The sequence below is a fragment of the Mesoplodon densirostris genome, chromosome 20 (assembly GCF_025265405.1).
Source record: "Mesoplodon densirostris isolate mMesDen1 chromosome 20, mMesDen1 primary haplotype, whole genome shotgun sequence".
Classification (NCBI taxonomy): domain Eukaryota; kingdom Metazoa; phylum Chordata; class Mammalia; order Artiodactyla; family Ziphiidae; genus Mesoplodon; species Mesoplodon densirostris.
This window is the reverse complement of record NC_082680.1, coordinates 32,672,477-32,691,183: the sequence shown is the minus strand read 5'-3', so window position 1 is coordinate 32,691,183 and position 18,707 is coordinate 32,672,477. Positions and strand designations below refer to the sequence as shown.

The 18,707-nt window shown below is 55.7% G+C and overlaps 1 protein-coding gene across 2 annotated transcripts in view; it reads right to left on the bottom strand.

Moving 5' to 3' along the window:
* The window catches only part of IKBKB (inhibitor of nuclear factor kappa B kinase subunit beta), a 46,984-nt gene that overhangs the window by 25,887 nt on the left and 2,390 nt on the right, over window positions 1-18,707 (bottom strand). For both annotated transcript variants that reach the window (XM_060085953.1, XM_060085954.1), the window contains exons 3-5: window positions 9,816-9,910; window positions 8,923-9,040; window positions 6,540-6,609 (exon numbers count right to left, since the gene is read on the bottom strand). In XM_060085953.1, the coding sequence (XP_059941936.1) occupies window positions 6,540-6,609; window positions 8,923-9,040; window positions 9,816-9,910 (283 nt within the window). The remainder of the gene's footprint in view (window positions 1-6,539; window positions 6,610-8,922; window positions 9,041-9,815; window positions 9,911-18,707) is intronic.

Genomic DNA, 18,707 nt, shown 5'->3' with positions numbered 1-18,707 from the left:
GAGCTCTCAGACAGCTCCCCTTACGGGATCAGTCCTTAAAAGGCTTAGTTCAGTCTGACGGTGCCTTGTTTTACACAACGGTACCTCAGGGGAGTGTCATGAAACGGAATTGTCTCAAGCCAAGAGAATCTAATTTGATTTCAGTTGGACGGAACATAAGAATTTGAGATGAAGAACAATACCTTTCTGTCTAAAGGTTTCTTAAAAATCGAAGCCCCTGGGCTTCCCTGGTGGCGTAGTGGTTAAGAGCCCGCCTGCCGATGCAGGGGACACGGGTTCGTGCCCCGGTCCGGGAAGATCCCACATGCCGCGGAGCAGCTGGGCCCGTGAGCCATGGCCGCTGAGCCTGTGCGTCTGGAGCCTGTGCTCCGCAGCGGGAGAGGCCACAACAGTGAGAGGCCCGCGTACCGCAAAAAAAAAAAAAAAGAAAAAAAAAATGAAGCCCCTAACAATAGAGGTACTACAAGTGTATAGAAATGGAAAAGCACACCACAAAGCGGAAAAGCCTGCAGGTTAATTTCTCATGTTCCAGTGATAGAAAAGTGTCACCAAGCAGTACTCCGTGTGAACTGTTTTACACCATGTAGTGGCATTTCCCAGGACAGATGCTGCTCGGAGGGGTCCGCACCTGCCCCCCCCCCGGCTGTCCTTATCAGGAACAGCACCCAGGTCTGGACCCCAGCTTTCTCTCAGCTCAAGAGGGAGAGACAAACATTGTAACTGAAGATGGTGGCACCCCTGGAGTTCTTACTGATGAGCCAGAGAATCCCAAACCACAGTCCACAAATTAGGGAACAGACAGGACCAGCTAGACTCCCATGTCGAGAAGCGGCTGTGCGAGGATCGTGACCATGAAGCCTACTGACCAGACCCTGAACCGAAAGAGATTACTCAGCTCTCTTGAGAATATTGTTGCTCGGGATACAGTCCCGAGCAACGATGGAAGAAATGGAAAGATAAATGGACCAGAACGCTGATGCAGGGATAAGAAGGGAAAGAAGACAGTTACCCGTTGGTGGTCTGAGTCACCAGTGTGGGAGAAGGGCAAGAGGACGTTCGCTTACTCAGTAAGAACTGGCCGCAGGCCTACTATGTGCCAGTCACTTTGGTGTCACTGGGCTTTCCAAGTAAAACAGGCTGGAAGGCCAAGTGCAGACATGTGGAGATTTAGTCCAGCTAATGGTTTCCTGGCTAAAAGAGCCCCTATGACTCATCAGCAAGGTAGCGAGGCAGTCACACCAAGTGCTGAGCGAAAAGTGCAAAATCATTCTCTCATTCACTCAACCATCCTCAGGAAGTGTCTTCATACCTAAGTGTGCCAGGTGTTGCTGAAAATGTGCCACTGGATCGAACCGTTTTCTTCACTTACTGCACAGTCTGGTCAATGGGCCCCAAACCCAGCAGTCAGTCCTTACTGTCAAGGACAGGCAGAGGTCACATAACAATAGCAGGGAAACCAAGTCCTGAGTGGAGGAGGCCACGAGGCCAGAAGAATCCCGAGAGGGAGACCCACTGCGCTCACCAGGCCAGGGCGGTCCCCACGGAGGGTCAGGTCGAAAGCGCAGGGTCGTGGGGAGGGACCGGAGCAGCATTCTAAAGAGGAGCGTGCAGACAAAGGCTCGCAGGGGGATCGAAAAGTGGGTTTTCAAGTTGCCTAGAGTGGATCAGGAGAGATGGGAGGCTATGAGGTTTGGCCTTGATCTAGTGGTGGATTATGACGAAAACATCCTTTCAGAAGCATGAAAGATGGGTTAGTAAAATGGGAATAAGGACTCCAGGTAAGTGATGTGCTGCGACACTGAATGAGCAGAGGTGGTGGGAACAGAAAGGGAAAGTGGGATGCTCAGCAGGAAGGAAAGGATGGAGACTTTTTGTTTGTTTCGTTTTTTTGTGGTACGCGGGCCTCTCACTGTTGTGGCCTTTCCCGTTGCGGAGCACAGGCTCCGGATGCGCAGGCTCAGCAGCCATGGCTCACGGGCCCAGCCGCTCCGCGCACGTGGGATCCTCCCAGACCACGGCACGAACCCACGTCCCCTGCATCGGCAGGCAGACTCTCAACCACTGTGCCACCAGGGAAGCCCTGGATGGAGACTCTTTAAATGGGATGGTGAGGACCAGGAAGAGGGCAGGTTCTAAGAAGAGACGAGATTCGAGGTCAGCACCCGTGTCGGGTAGCTGGCAGAAAGACAGGGCCAGTGACCCAAGAAAGAGGACGTCAGGAAGGGATCGGCTTTAAGGAAAACGTCTAGGACTTCAATTTGGAAGTGACTTGGGGAGAAATGTCGTGTAGACGTGGATATGGAGCTGAGGGTGGAGGTCAGCGTTCAATGTCCAGACTTCGGAAAAGATTTGGTTGATAAAGATGTCGTGAGAATGGCCCAGCACACAGAATACTGGAAGCAGCGGGCGATCACCCAGGTGCAGAGAGGGACACACAGGCTGGGGCAGGAATAGACAGACAGCATCAAGACAAGGTTCCAGGCAGATGATGATGCATGAGGACCGCGGGAAGCAGTCAGGCTGGGGCAGTGCAGCGGATGTCAAACATTCTGGGCAACCTTTCTGAAAATCAGAACCTGAACAATGAAAAAGCAATATTCAGAGTCAGAAGGGCCCCCAGGGGTCACCCAGCCCAAATGCCTCATTTAAAGCTGAAGATGCGCAGGCCCAGAAAGTCGCCTTGGTTTTCCAGAGAGGAAAGGCCCTCGTCAGAGGCAGCGGAGCTGGAGAGGCAGTGAGGCCAGGGCTGAGAGCAGCTGTCTTCTTGTTTATTATGATTACATTCATTAATCCGGTTATTTATGCCTTTCCATGTATTTTATATATAAATGACCTGGACTGCTGAGACCAGGTAGTCATCTTTTATTATAATCAGCAATGCAGTCAGAACGTAAGTATTCAACAGAATAAGCAAGGAAATCCACAATTACATAAACACAAAGCAGAGAGCCCAGTGTTCTGATTCCCTAAAGCCCTGAGTTCCCTTTGGAACCCTCCCTGTCCTGTAAGGTGGAAGGGCTGGACGCCTGCTAGGAGCAGCTCTAACAGGGACAGAGATGGTGACTCAGAGAATGGAGCACAGACAAAATGGGGAGCGGGGGCCCTGAACGCTTACAGGACAGGATGGTCGGTCACCACGGTACCCCGGCCACCTGGAGAATCAAGAAGGGTACAGATCAAAGATCCGGTAAGGCCGTGGTGATCGCTGACCGTCCCGCCCAGCTGGCCTGGGTGTGGGCAGGTCCCCGCTCTTTGGGCGGCAGAGACCTGGGCCTCCAGAGCGTGTAGGGGTTTGCTGTCAGCTGGCAGAGGGAAACACATGGCAATGTTTTCCAAAGGTTACTGAGCACACTGTTTAAATAGAGTCCACTGAGATACAACTTCCTGGAGCTATTTTAGGGTCGCTTTATGCGGAAGACAGATCACTTCCAGCTGCCTCTACCACCTGTCCCCAGACCTCTTGCTAGCATAAGAGCCATGTTCTAACAGGCCTGTCCGTCCTGGCACAGGACACGGGCTCACCCGCGCGCTTGCCCGGCGTCTGCTCGCTCACTCATGCGTACTCTGCAAGATCTTCTTGGGCAATGTGAAGCTCACTGGAAAAAACCCTGCCTGCGTCTATCATCCTGACGCTGCTTTGAGTGGGCATCTCTGGGAGGCCAGGGGCTCCGAAGAGGTTAAAGGCAAGTAGGTGTCACCCAGAGGAGAAGGTCGTGAATCTGACCTGGCAGGCAAGGGTGGGGTTCTGCCCTTATCTGAAGTCAACCTGGCAGGGACCAGCAGGGCAGCTCCACAAAGGGGACGTGCGGCCGGCCCTTGGGACAAACTGGAACAAAACAGGTTCAGGAAATGTTCCAGAATACAAAAGAGTTACGTTAGATGAACTCCCAGAAAAACTTCTGGACTTGGGCTCTGTGACGACATCTGTGCAAAATAAATAAACTTCATGAATCTCGTACACAAATCAGAAAAGGGAGTGAAAGTACAATACAGGCTTATCAGCAACCTCCACCGAAGCCTCCAAATCAGGGGGCCTGATGGCATCCCGGAGGCAGCCACTTCCGGGGAGGGACATCTCAGAAGACAGCCACCTGCCTGGCTCACTGGATCCCAGCCTCGGGTCACAACCCAAGTGAGGGCGACGGAGGTTTTCTAAAAGGGGTGCCATGACCCCAAACCCAGGTAGGAAGGACAGGAGGAAGGGACGAGCACGGGCTCACTGCACATTAACGCGGCGAGCAGAGCGTGTGCTGGGACTACGTGTCCCACCTCCCTCTCTCCACCCTCCTAGCGGTTCTCCCGTGGTGAGTTACGTTCCCACCTCACAGCAAATAAAGCTGCAGCCCTTAAGAATTAAATAACGTGCCCTAGGTCACGCTGCCAACAGGTGGAGGCGCTGGTATTTGACCTGGGAGCGTTAATTTAATTATATGTGGACAGCGGTTCTTTTAAATAAAAAAATACGTCCTTATTCTGATTTCTTTTGGGATTTATTTCATTCGTTTGAAAAATATTTACAAACAAGCTGCTACATAAGGTACTACTGCTGTTCCAGATGCCAGAGACACAGCACTGACTAGGTCTCGGCCTTCATGGACCTAAGTCTAGTTGACTATACTTCAAAGCCTCATTATTTCCAACCTGGGGCCACAGAGAGGAAAGACAGGGCATCAGCGACCTAAAGACCTTGGATACTCATCCACCGACAGAAGAACGGAGCCACATAGGCACGTGGAGTGAACCTGTCTCCTGTCCTCATGACTGTGATTTACATGTAACCTACACACAGACACCTTGAATGCATCGCAGGAAAGCTGCCGCAGGAGGCCAAGGTAACTGGATGTGATACATGCCCACACCAAGGGACACGTGACCAGCAGAGGCTCCATGAATATTACTACAGTCACTTGAAGCAGTAGAAGGCTGCATGAGGAAGTAGACAGTTTCGTGTGCTTGAGCCAATAATTTAAAGACTTTCTTAATAACCATCTCCTGAATGCACAAATAATCTAATGAGGGGAAGCACGATATTTGAGGGAATAACATACAAAAAAATAACTTGAAACAGCTCTAACCAGAGAGAAACAAAACCAAAGTTGCCCATGAAGAGCAAAAGAATATTCCCCAACCTTCTAACCTGCCTTCAACCCAACAGAGAATAAACTGATGATGTGGCCACTGGGGAAAAAAACAGGTAAATGTGTAAGCACAGCGTGGATGGGCCAGGGTGGGGCAAGGTGTCGAGGGAACAGGTGGGATCTTGGCCTAAGGACTGGACGCCCTAGGGAGTCAGAGAGGGCACCTCCCACACACCCACACGAGGGAAGCAGTCTGGCCCGTGACGGACGCCCACGCTGGTCACGTAAAACCGGTGCGATGTTTTCACGCTGCACACCTGAAACTTACATGTGTTACCTGTCAGTTATACCTCAATAGAGCTGGAAAAAAAAAAAACCCCAAACTGGCGCCAGGTCAACTTGCCCTCACCGTGAACCCCATCCACAGGACAGGGACACCGGCTACAGGGGGAGAGGGAATTTTCTATGTCCGACCGCTCGGATCCGAACCTTAAGCATGTCATCCCTCGGTTCCGCTCACTTCCTTCTTGACCAGAGCGAGAGGGAGGCAGACCCAGAGCCGCGGGGACCAGAGGCCCCCCTGCCCTCCCAGGCCAAGTGTCAGCCAACGCAGCTTTACAGACGTGGCGAGACGGTAACAACTGGTGAACCTGGGTGACGGGTGTGTGGGTTTCACTACTCTTCCGACTTTCCTATATGTTTGATATGTTCCTAAAAAGCAAGTTTGAACGCATAGAAGGAAAAAAGAAAAATACAGCTTCGAAGAGGTTGTGGTGGCAGAGGGGTGAAAATGACGTCATTCCCCAAATGTGGGGGCAAAGGCTCAGTGATGAACTCTGGGGTACCTCTAAACTTTAGATCCTTGCACCACCAACCTCGGAGGTTTACTCCTAAATAATAGCAGGCGCCAGGGTGGAGGAGACTGGATCTGACCCGGGCAGGCTGAGGTCAGGCTCCCGCTCCCCAGGCCAGCCGGGTGGCCAGCCGGGCTGCCAGCCAGGCCTTCTCTGAGGGCCATGGACACCCTCCTCGGAGGACACCAAGGGCACCAACGGGATAAACAAGGCCCGTTTTTCCTAAGCCTGCGGCCAGCAAAAGAACCGCCAGTGCGGAAGTGGAAAAATTCACTGCCAAGGGATGAAATTCACTCAAAGAACAGACGACCTGCTCCATCACTGGCTGTTCCGGGAAAGTAGGGAGTGGAGCTTTAAATGGGAAAGGAAATCTGTTACCCTATATACACCATCATTCACTTCATGACTTAGTCCGGAAGGAAGGTATTTGAGTCCAGCGCCGGCCCGACCAGGCCCTGCTGACACCCCCACCGTCCCCCGTCCTCCACCACCGTCTGTCCCCGACAACCCCACCTCCGTAGAGACCTGAGGACCAGTCATCTCCCCTCCTCGCCCCCAGAGGCCTCTCCCCGGAGGGCACGGCCTGACTTCCAGGGCTGGGATTTACCGATGTCGCTCAGCAAGGTGAGGATGGCTCCTTCCCGCAGGCCACAGCAGTTCTCAAACTGGTTCAGGTACTGTCAAGAAGGGGAAAGAGGCGTCAGCGGAGCGGCCACCAGCCACCGATGCGCCCCCAAGTGTCCTTCACCAGCCGAGGCCGGCTGAGCACTCCCCGGGCCCTGGGCCTTGGGGACCTGGGTGGACAGCCCACCCGGGCAGGACTGGCAGGGTCGGCCCAGGCGGGGAAGGAGGAAGCATCTGAGAGCTCCTAGAAGCGCTCCCGTGTGTGACCCTAACCCTGAGTCATTCTCAGAGTCTCACCTGGGCCGCGGTCCTGGGGGAAGCAGGCCCAGCTGAGCTCAGCCACAGTTGGTCCACTGCTCCCGGGAGCCCGCAAGAGCCACTGAACACCCCCCTCCGACCCCTTCCCCGACGCGGCCTCGCTGTGGGGGGGAGATGACAGCAGGGACCGGGCAGTGGGCACTTCGTATGCGCCCGGCAGCCTCACCTGCCCCGTCTCACTTCACCCTCTCTCCCGCTGCCCTGCCCAGGCCAGCACTGGCGGCATTTCCACTTCACAGGTGAGGGTGCCGGACGGGAGGGGTCCAGCCATCCGTCTGCCACCACGGCCGCTGCGCGGCAGAGCTGCCGTAGGACGCAGGTCCACCTGAGGCTCGTGCCCAAACGCTCAGCCCCTGTGCCCTCCTGGCCCTGGCAAGCCTGTCGAGGGACTCCGTCTGCTGCTGGAAGCCGGCCTCAACTTCGGGAAGGAACTTCCCGACGGGGTGCCCCGTCGTTAATTCACACCCACACCCGTGCACGTCCGCCAGCCGCTCCCTGCGACAGGCACACACACGGCACTCCTTCAATCAGCTCTGGCTTTTACCCTCGCTCCCGTGCTGGTCAAGCTTGTCTCCCCAGACCAGGTGCGGATTCTGAACTTTCTAGAGGTGGGAAAGACGAGCCACCTCATTTGGAGAACAAAGAGGACAGACCGCGGGCACCCCAGGTCCCCTGGTGACCGTGTGGACCGAGGCCCCGTGGGGTACCATCGCTTTCCGCGTCCCCTGCACCATCCTGCACCCCGTGCCAGGTCAATCACGCCAAAGTCTGTGTCAGCTTCTTCCTTGGCCAACCGGCTCCCTGCTGCCTACAAGATGACGTCCAAAGTCCTGTGCCTCTGTAAGCTGGTCACCTCCCACCCCTCCCACGCTGCCCTCTAAGGACTGTCCACTCAACTACAATGACACAGCTTTATCTCCCTAAATAGCTGCAGTTAGGAATCAGACAGCTGTCAAAGGTTAGGAAGATAAAAGAGGAAAACGGAAGCGTTGTCAAGTTCCCCATTTGTCATCGGTTATCAGTCCCTGGGCTGGGGGTTGACAATGACTGTGCTCACATCCTGCCCTGAGCCCCAGGATGAGCCCATCTCCCCGGATGGGAGAGCCACCCGGGCACACCAGCCCTCATGGATAGTCTCCTTTGGAGGGGGAAGGCGGGAGGGGCCGGAAGAGTGCTGGGAAAGCATGCGATGCCGGCTCCCGGAAAGTGCTGAGTACGGATGGAAGAACCGCCTGGCTATCCTGACCGCGCCCCCGAACAATGCAGACCTTTGTCCAGAGTGCGAGGTGAGGGGGTGGAGACGAACAGGCAACCTCTTTTCAATACAAAACCAGCTTCTGCCCAGAGCTCTCACGGTCCTCGTGTGCCGGGCGCTATTCCCTTCACAGATGGAGGGGAGCCTGCGGCTGGGACCCACCGGCCGTGACCCAGCCTCTGCCGCTGCAGCTGTGTGAGGCCCGGACACCCACGTGGGCCCTCGGGGCTGCGGGGCCCACCCTTCACACGGGATCCCATCCGTTTTACCCACGTCACGGGCTGCTGAGAATCACACGAGGCCACGTGCAAGAGCGGGTCGTGACACTATTCCGGAGATCGCTGGGGAGGGGGACACACAACGGTCCCCGACACCCACCCCCCAGCATGCGTTCTGGCAAGGGGACGTGGTGGACATGGCGGTAAGAAAGGGAGAGGGGCCCAGAAGCTGAGTCAGTGGGGCTCTGGGTCCCCAGCCCGGCTGGCCCGAGCCAGTCCCTTCCTGCCCCGCTCCAGGACCCCGGGCGGCCACATCTGGGAGAAGGCCTCCGATCCAGGCCAGTGGCCACGACAACACCAAAGGGCTTAAGTGGCCCCAGCGTGCCGAGGGAGGAAGGCCCGTCCTGGAGTCTGACCGGCCTCTCCCGACGCTCGGACCTGGTGGGTCTTCCGCGTCACGTCAGGGACAGCTGCGCAGGGTGTACGGCAAGCCCCTCCCTGCCCTCTGTCCACCCGCAGCCCCGCGACCCCGCCCCGAGGCTCCCGAGCGCCCTGCCCGGCCCCCGCAGCCTCACCTTCCGCAGGTCCCCTCCCTGGCAGTACTCCATGGCCAGCAGGGGCAGGTCGTTGGGAGCCAGGCTCTGCATGCCCTCGGGGACGTCCCGGGCGGCCACCACGTTGGGGTGGTTCAGCCTGGGGGGAGGGAACCAGTGAGGGAGGGTGGCCTGCAGGCGCCGAGGGCCCTGGAGAGCGAGCGGTGGGGAGACACGGGGCTCACCACTCGCCCAGGGCCCGGGCAGCGCTACTGTGGGCACCGTAGCCCCGGCTCTGGGCGCCCACCACTGGGCGGGGATGGGTGTGTGTGTGGGGGTGTGTGGGGGTGTGGGGTGTGTGTGTGTGTGTGTGGTGTGGGGTGTGTGTGGGGTGTGTGTGTGTGTGTGCGCACGCACATGTGCACCTACAAACAAGGGGATGCCTCCCCTTTCCCTGAGCTCCAGCAGGGAGCCCCTGTTTGGGGCCTGTCGGCCTGTGAGCTTCCCCACATGCCTTCCTGGCTGAGGGCAGCCTGGAGGAACGGACGACAGCAACAGGCTCAGGGCTCGGGAGACTCACATACCAGCTCGGAAATGGAAACACTGGAGAAAAAAGGACTTTTGCCAACAAAGGAAAATTCACTGTGATGGCCATTTTAAATAATTTAATATAACAAAGAAAACCCCCAAGAGCCCTTGGCAAGGCCAAGTGGTGGGCTGTAACTGCCACTCCTCCAGAAGTCACCCCTCTGGACAGTGTGGCCTGGGGTCCTTACTGAGGGACTGGGATTTATGGCTCCTGCCCAGACGGAACTGGGGCTGTTGCTCCACATCCCAAAGCTCGGCCTGCCTGCTAGCCCCCTCCAGAGTCATTCCGACGCCCCAGGCCCCCGGTCCTGCGGTCCCCCGGGCCCGCTCGTGCACCAGGCCCTCACCTCCTCATGATCTGGATCTCCAGGCACCAGCGCTCGCGGTTCCGGGGACTAAGCTCCTGCCGGCACTGCTTGATAGCGATCTGCTCGCCCGTTTCCTGCAGAGGACACATACGGGAGGATCAGAGAAAGCCGAGGGTCAAATCCGAAGTTGTCTCCCTGGGACCTGAGCACGGACCGCCGTCACCTCCAGGCTTCCGAGGTCTGCATGGGTGCCCACTTGAACAGATGTCCCCCAGTCACGTCCAGCCCGTCACGTGGGTCTCCACCAGCCCCACCTCCCAGCCTGCCCCCCCCATCTCTATCCATCCCAGGTCCACACCGAGGCCTTGCTCCATCCCCACCTCCTCCACGAGACCTCCGCTGGCCACTCCTGCCCCAGAGGGTCCTCACTCCTCAGACCCCAACGCTGCTGGACGTGACCTCCGACCCACGCAAAGGGCACTTCCCTGCACTTCAACCTAACAGTTAATGCCCTGGCTTCAGTCTTCATGCTTCTGCCTCTGGGGGATTTCTCTCTCCAGAGAGAATGCAAGCCTGGTATAGGAGATGGAACACAGGCTGATTCAAATCCCGATGCAGCCATGTACCAGCTCTGTGACTCTCGGCAGACCACGAGGTCTGGCTCAGTGTCTTCAGCTGTAAAATGGGAACACTGACACCCACCTTTCAGGGCTGTCATGGAGCTGAGCCCCTAACAGTGTCCAGCCCTTAGGGGTGCTCAGTAACACCCTTGGGGGCAGACCCATGTCACACAGGCACTCCTGGCATGTAAAACCCTTCCAGGCTGCGCTCTAACCTGCCTTTCCATCACCCACCGTCGACTCCACCCCAGGCGTCTGACGCCAAGTCTAGGTCAGACCATCGGCCCGGTCCTGTGCTCTAGGGTCTCTGCTCTGGCTCGTGCAGATGCCCAGGCACCGACCCCCGACTCCTTCACTGAACTTACCTACCAAAGACTTACTTTCCGTAGGGTCACAGGGTTATTTTCTCTTTTCTCCGTTAAACTATGGGCCTGTCCCTCCTCGTGCGTTTAAGCTCTAATGCAGTAGCTGGCACAGTGCCCTCGATGGAGCCTCCGTGAACGAAGGCAATCACTACAGGTCTCGTGAATGGGCGACTGCCTGGGCCCCGAGAATTAACTCTTCCCTTCCCTTGGGTGTCTAGACAGAATCCAAGACAGTGCTCAGCTGCCACCTCCTGGCTCATGGGGCCCCCAAGACGGCCAAGGGCCAGCAGCTGCCCTGGCCATGGCTCTGTGGTAGCAGCCTGGGTGCTGGCCCGGCCATCAGCGAGCAAGCTGACCTCCACCCCTACCCCGCGAACCCTACACACCTGCGGCGAGACCCCTTCCCCCAACAGCCCACGTGCCATGAGCCCTGGGACAAGCCCCAGCCGGGGGGACGGGCGGAGTGTAAATCCAGCAAGAAAAGGCTTCAGAATGGTACCAAAATCCTACTAGTTCCCAACTGAAGGATGGGTGTCCTACAGGCCCTGTCGGACCATCGTCTCTGTTTATGAAAATGCATACCGTAAGGAATCATAAGCTCTGTAAGTGCAGGAGTTCATTTGGTACAGATGGGACTTATCAGAGGCATGCTGAGGACGTGGCAAGGTCCCCAGGAACACATGCTTCCCGAGGGCGGTGGAAGTGCATCGCGGTCACACGTCCACCAAACTAGCCACTATCCCTGTGAACAAGGACCCACCCAGGAGGAAAAGGAAAATGGGAGTCCAGGACGGAGACAGACGGTGTCCACTAAGACCCCTGACTCGCTGGTCAACAGACCCGTCCCTAAAGCTGACATTCAAGAACAACAGCTTCGGGAAGAAGGCGGAGGCATTTTTTGACCGTGACGGCTCCAAGGCCCGAAGCAGGTACTTGCCACACCTCCAGGGCACTCTCAGAAGTAAGTGGCTTTTATCAAATCCCCACGTGGCTGTGGGTAAGCCTCTGTCATGCAGTCACCTCACATGCTTATTTTTTTTCAACAGCTCTACTGAGCTATAATTCACATATCATTCAATTCATCTGTTTAAAACACACATGTGGGGACTTACTTCCCTGCTGACACAGTGGTTAAGAATCTGCCTGCCAATGCAGGGGACACGGGTTCCAGCCCTGGTCCGGGAAGATCGCACGTGCCACTGAACAACCAAGCCTGCGCACCACAACTACTGAGCCTGCGCTCTAGAGCCCGCGAGCCACAACTACTGAACCCGCGTGCCATAACTACTGAAGCCCGTGCGCCTAGAGCCCATACTCCGCAACAAGAGAAGCCACCGCAGTGAGAAGCCCGCATACCGCAATGAAGAGTAGCCCCTGCTCGCCGCAACTAGAGAAAGCCCGCGCGCAGCAACGAAGACCAAGCGCAGCCAAAAGTAAATAGATAAATAAAGCAGACACGTTAACGGTTGGGGCGCATTCAGAGTAACGTGGCCAAAGCCACGGTCGGTTTTAGAACACGCTCATCCCCCAAAGAAACCCCACACCCGTCAGCCGTCACTTCCCGTTTCTCCCCAGCCCCCTCCAGCGCCAGGCAACCACCCGTCTACACTCTGTCTCTACAGATTTAGCTGTCTGGACGTTTCATCTAAGTGGGATCATACAAGATGTGGCCTTTTGTGATGGCCTCTCACCCCGCACAGTGTTCCCCAGGCTCACCCTGCGGTGGTCCATGCCTGCCTCTGTGCCAACACTCCCTGGTGCCAGGCAGGCCCTGATGGCCAGGCTGTGCCACATCGTTCACTCACTTTGCTCTCAGAATCCTGATCTCTGGCCTGGATTCAGAAGCCCTACTGAAGAAGAGCTGACGTCTTTCAAAAACTGTCAACCCTGCTGCTCCTGAACCCATCACTGCAGCTGGACCAGTGAACTTGGGTGGACGTCCAGCTAATACTTGTCAAGAGTTACGGCGTGTGTCAAGAGACCACTATTTCTTTAATCGAGGTACGAACAGGCTTGAGTTACATCTCACAAGATGTTCCGTTCTCTACAGCGTGAACTTCCCGCTTCCTCTGCTCTCGAACTGATTTGAATCTGCTTTCGAGTTTCACTTCCCACTAAGCATTCAGACTACAACGTTTTCACCCAGGTCTCCAGTAACTTCACCAACAGTCGCTCTGACATGCGTCTAGATGCTTGTTTCCAGGTGGGCGGGATCGCACAGGAACCCGGGCTGGGATGCCGAGATCTACCAATGAGAGAAGACTGACGGCCAGGCTGTAAAAGGAGGCGATGCCGCTGGAGCGTGTGACGTTGCGATGGACAGTGCTTTATGCAACCATTTCGAAGAAGATACTGCCACGCACGGTGTGTTACCTCAGGATGTCTCTGAGAGTTTAAAAATCTGCACCTACTTTAAATTCAATACACAGAACAGTGTATTCGTTTTCTATTGCTGCTACAACAAACTGCCACCAGCTTACTGGCTTAAAACAACACAAATTTATTTCCTGATAGTTCTGGAGGTCAGAAGTCTGGAAAGTGCCTCGCTGGACTAAAATCAAGATGCGGGCAGGCCGTGTCCCTTTCCGGAGAAGGCACATCCCCGTCCGCCCCAGCTTCTAGAGGCTGCATTCATCCCTTGGCTCATTGCCCCTTCCTGCAGCTCAAAGCCATCAGTGACCAGCTGAGTCTTTGTGGTTGCATCACTCTGACACTGACTCTCCGGCCTCCCTCTTCCACTTTTAATGACCCTTGTGGTTACAGTGGGTCTGCCCAGATCACCCAGGATAATCTTCCCATTTAAGTCAGCTGATTAGCAACCTTAATTCCCTCTGCCACGTAACCTAACACAGTCACAGGCTCAAGGGGTTAGGACAGGACGCAGACTTTTCGGGAGGTGTCATTATTCTCCCAAGCATAAACAGTATGCTTCCTTCATAAAGATAACAGATAAATCAAACCCAAAGGGTTGACTTATTAAGTGACTTAGAAAATATTTTATAGACTCTTACCTGTATATGCTGGGTGATTGTAGATAACTGTAGTCTTTTGCCCAACACAAACACTGGAGCTAACACACAGCCATCACCTGGCCCATCCCAGAATCCACAAATAGATTCTGATATTGAAGACTGATCCGATATTGGTCTCAACAGCCAAACCAAACCTAAAGAGTGAACTTAACGTATGAACACGGAACACATCACAGACTAAGTGGGCACAGACACCAACACTGACTCTGGACAGCTCAGCTTCGTCCTACGGCGGCAGGGGATATCCTGACTTCCTAGGCCTGAGTGTCCCATGCAGACACAGACACAACTTTTCTTACCCGGTGGCCCTCTAGGAAGTACTCTAAAACATTCCCGTTTTTCCATGAGTAATGTTTCACTTGAAACAGAAACCCAAAGAGAATGACCTTCCATTGCTAAAAACATACTGGCTCCGGAAAGCGAAATTCAATTCATTGTAAACAGACTACAAAGATGTTTTTGAAAGTCGGGGGTGGGGGTGGGGGGCTTGGTTCCACAGCAGCAATGACACTCGAGGGCATGGGTGACTTTCTCCACTTGGCTCGGAACCTCCCTCTCTCAGCTCAGTTCTCTGGAAACCCAGACTCGGCCCAAACCATCGCAGTATCCGACTCCTAGTAAGTTGGGGCAAAATTTAGAAGTGATGTGTATTTTGAGAAAATGGAGAAAGGGGCTCACAGTGGTACCTACATCAAAGGCAGTTGATTATGAAGGTCCTTTGAGTGTCTGCGACTCTGCCTTTTGTGCAGGAAAACACGAACCTGGCGTATAAACGGGGGTATACTCTGAAGTGAGGGCGGCGGGGGGCATGCATCCTCAGACTTCTGAGACCATCGGATGGTGTTCTTCTAACGACAAGGGGACATGCACGGGAAGCCGAGAGGTCCCTCCACACACTCAGGTCAGAAAGCCGACTCTTGTTACCACGGCAACCACCCAACAGGCCTCTGTGGTCCAAGAGGGGGATTAGAAATACCTTCCTTGTTCCTCCTCAGGTCCTCCCTCCAAGATGAGTGTTTCAGGAAGGAGGTGCGAAGCTGGGCCCAGAGAGATCCTAGGGACAGAACCCAGGCCTGAGAGTCAGAAGGCCGAGGTCTGGCCGCAGCTTCACCCCTGATTCAACCCTGGTGACCAGTCTACGCCGAGACGGCTGACTCCACCCAACTCCCTTCGGAATAAACACCTAACGGGCACGTCAGCCTCCAAACTCACCCACAGGGGCTCAGGGGTGAAGCAGGTCAGATCATGATCCCTGTACTCCGCCTGGTGCATGTGCGACCTTGAGCCCATTAGGCCTCTGGGTCTTTATCCGCAAGGTGGAGGCGACCCTACCCCTGCCGGTGCTCAGTTAAATGAGACGCAGCATCTGATCCTTGAGGGCCTGGTGCACATTCCCGCAGCACCGTTCCCTTCCCAGCCCCGTGTAGGCGGTGCTCTCCCCGTCCCACCACCTGCAGTCCACCTCCCGTGAAACCCTGCTTTGAGAAGCCTCCGATCGCCTCCGGGCATCGACGAGATGGTGCGGGTAGGGCACCCGGTACAACTGGCAATGACCTTCCCGATGAACAGGAGCTGTGATTACTTCCTCGTGATTTGGTGCTCATATTTACACTCGATACGTTCCTGAGGATTCACTTTATCCCCTTGACTAGAGCACAGTATGTCAGGGTCACCTCCTTTTTTCCCTGACGGCCTCAGGCCCGTGCTCAAAGTGTTTAAGGCCTGAAGACACACAGACAGGCTAAAGTGAGCTCAGTGTCATCCAGTGAGGGGACAAGTAGAGCCAGCGCCATTTCTAGAGGGATAACCGGCGTATCCTCGGGGACCAGGGCAGCAACTCCCAGCCTTTCCCATCACAGCACACAGAGTAAGTATGTGGTATCTGTGAGGTACCCTGGGACGTGTCCGGAGGCTTCCAGGGCGTAGCAGCGCCACGTCTGGCCCAGACAAGCTGAGAGCAGAGGGGATCGATATCTCAGCTTCTTTCAAATCCGTGTGGGAGGCTGTGGCCCAGAGCCCTGAAGCTCAGGCTGTGCGACTGCGAGTCCTGAGTTTTCTCCCCCTCGCGCCCGAAGGGGGCTGCAGCTGAGGTCACAGAGGTCCCCGCCTCTGCTTCTTCTTCCTTTGTGTTTGACAAACACCTTATTGAAAATATCAGCCCATCTAGAAAGTACTGACCCTTGGGCTGAAGATTTAAGGGAGTATCCACACAGCAAGGATTGTCAAGGCCCATGCTTGGTAAGAGAACCAAAAAACTCACGCAGACGGGTGGGGTCATTTGTTGCACTGCCTTTCCTCCGTGGGAAAGATTCACTTTAGGGTTCTCTGCTTAGCAAGGAAGACTTATATAGTCTGTCATCCAAAGGGGTGTTTTTCCTTTAGTGCTTCAACTGAACCTGTTCCGGGGTGTCCCTGACCTTGGATCCCCACCTTGGAGAAGCCACAAGCCAGTGGAGGAGGCATGAGGCTGGGATTCAAACAGATGTAGGTTCAGAAGATTCCCGCTCCTTTACTTACTAGCTTAGCCTCTCTGAGTAAGGGGTTGACTTCTCTAGGCTGCAGTTTCCTCAGTTATAAAAAGGGAGGAAAGACAACAGTACGTCCATTTAGGGTGGCTGAGCAGACTGGAGATAATGCACGTGAAACACCTCGCCCGTGCTGGCATACAGGACGTTCTCAATGAATGATGGGTCTGGACTCCCCTCATGGCACAGTGGTGAAGAATCCGCCTGCCAGTGCAGGGGACACGGGTTCGAGCCCTGGCCCGGGAAGATCCCACATGCCGCGGAGCAACTAAGCCCTTGCGCCACAACTACTGAGCCTGCGCTCTAGAGCCCGTGAGCCACAACTACTGAGCCCACGTGCCACAAGTACTGAAGCCCGCGTGCTTAGAGCCCATGCTCCGCAACAAGAGAAGCCACCGCAATGAGAAGCCCGTGCACCGCAACGAAGAGTAGCCCCCACTCACCACAACTAGAGAAAGCCCGCGTGCAGCAACGAAGACCCAACGCAGCCAAAACTTAAAATTAATTAATTAATTAATTTAAAAAATCCTGAAAAAAAAATGATGGGTCTGATCATTAGTCTGACTCATCTGACTGAGCACACCAAGGCTTAGGCTCCTTTATGCTTCTCCTGTGACGAAGGACAAATATTCTCTCTTGTAGACAAGGTACATGGCATATGAGAAAAACGTACACAGTTGTCATGTCCAATATAAGCAATTACTCTGCCCGACTGGAGTTACGTAACCACCACCCTGTCCCAGCTGCTCTCCTCCAGAGGTTCTGAAAGCAGGGGTGTCCCCACCCCGAGAACACACTCGTGTTCCGATTCTGAACACCGATTAAAGACCCTCCCCTAAGCACCCAGAGCAGCCCAGGGACTTCCCCCAGGGGGGAACGCCCGGAGGACCTGGAGTGCTTCCTGGACGGAGCCAGGCCCCGGGCCAGTGCTCACGACACACCTGGGAACGCTGGACACCTCTCCCCCAGCGCCTCACCGTCCACTCCAGCCGTGTCCTGCCAATGTCACCCTGAAAAGCTCTTAAATCTGCCCACTTCCCCCCACGTCCACCACCATCAGCCCAGTCCAATGTCGCACCTGGACTGCTCCGGAAACCTCTTACTTAACTGGTCTCCCCAACAGACGGGGCAGTGCCAGTGGGGGCCCAGTACCGGATCCCGAGAGCTGACTGCTAATATTCAGGAATTCGGTGAGAAAGGAGGTTAAGCCGCCAGCGGCAAGAAACAAGCCGCGGTGGGAGCCGTCCCGCTGCAGGCGTAGCGGAGTTTTTTCGGACAGCTGACTTCCCAGCCCAGCACTGCCTGGGGCCCGCCATGTGTTCCTGCAGCCCAAGCGGGGCTCCCTGCAGCAGCCCTTCCGCTCACATCCACCTGCCATGACCTACCCCTCCCAACCCTCCAGCAGGGGCTCTGAACAGGACGCGCCCTGGGCCTGGAATCCTCCTCCCGCCTTCTCTACCCGGCTAGCTTCCACCAACCCTCAGGTCTCCTGTCCAGCGCTGCTTCCTTGGGGCAGCCTTCCAGACCCCCTGACGGGCCCCGGCCTCCGGGACAAGGTCTCACTGCACCGGGCCCCTCTCCTGGGTCGCAGTGATCACAGCTGGGAGCTTACATTTATAACACTTGATGAGCGGCTCCTTCCCTTCTCCAGAAAGGCCTTTAGCCAGGAGTGGACGACCCTGTGCACCTAACACACATGTAACACGAAGAGAGTCTCTGCGGGGTGGGGGAGTGAAAGAAGCCCAAAGCCAGGCAGTGCCCAGGCTGATGAGAACACTCCTAGGCAGAAAACCACGCAGAGGCCGCCCGAACGAGCGAGGGTGAAGGGCTCAGTGAGAACCAGCTCCCGTGGGACGAGGGGTCCTGCCGGCTCCGTGGGAGGTGGTCTACACGGGGTCCTGGAGGCAGGGGCAGAATGCACACAAAGATGTCCTGGAGGGAGGGGCTCGTCCCACACAGGGCTCAGCCGGGAGCCGACGGGGGAAAGGCAGGGGGTGGAGGGGCCGCAAACGGGAGAACGAGAGCTCCGCCTTTGGCGTTCTAAAAAGTAAGGTTTCTGAACAGGAGAAGAAACTGGAAAGCAGTAATTCTAGAAAACAAGTCCACACACACACACACACACACACACGCACGCACGCACGCACGCATGCACACTCTTGGGCTCGCAGCTGTAAAGCCAGAAACAAGCTCCGTCTGACAAGCGTATCCCAAGCCCAGAGAGCAGATGGAGGCCACTTGGGGTGGAGAGGTGGCAGACACTCGGCACATCCTGATAGAACTCTTCCCGCAGGAAACCAAGATGTCTCCAGTTCAGCTGCAGCGGGACACGTGCTGTAGTCAAGACTCCAGAAGCCCTGGCCTGTCTGGGAGCAGCCCGGCCCAGGTCTGC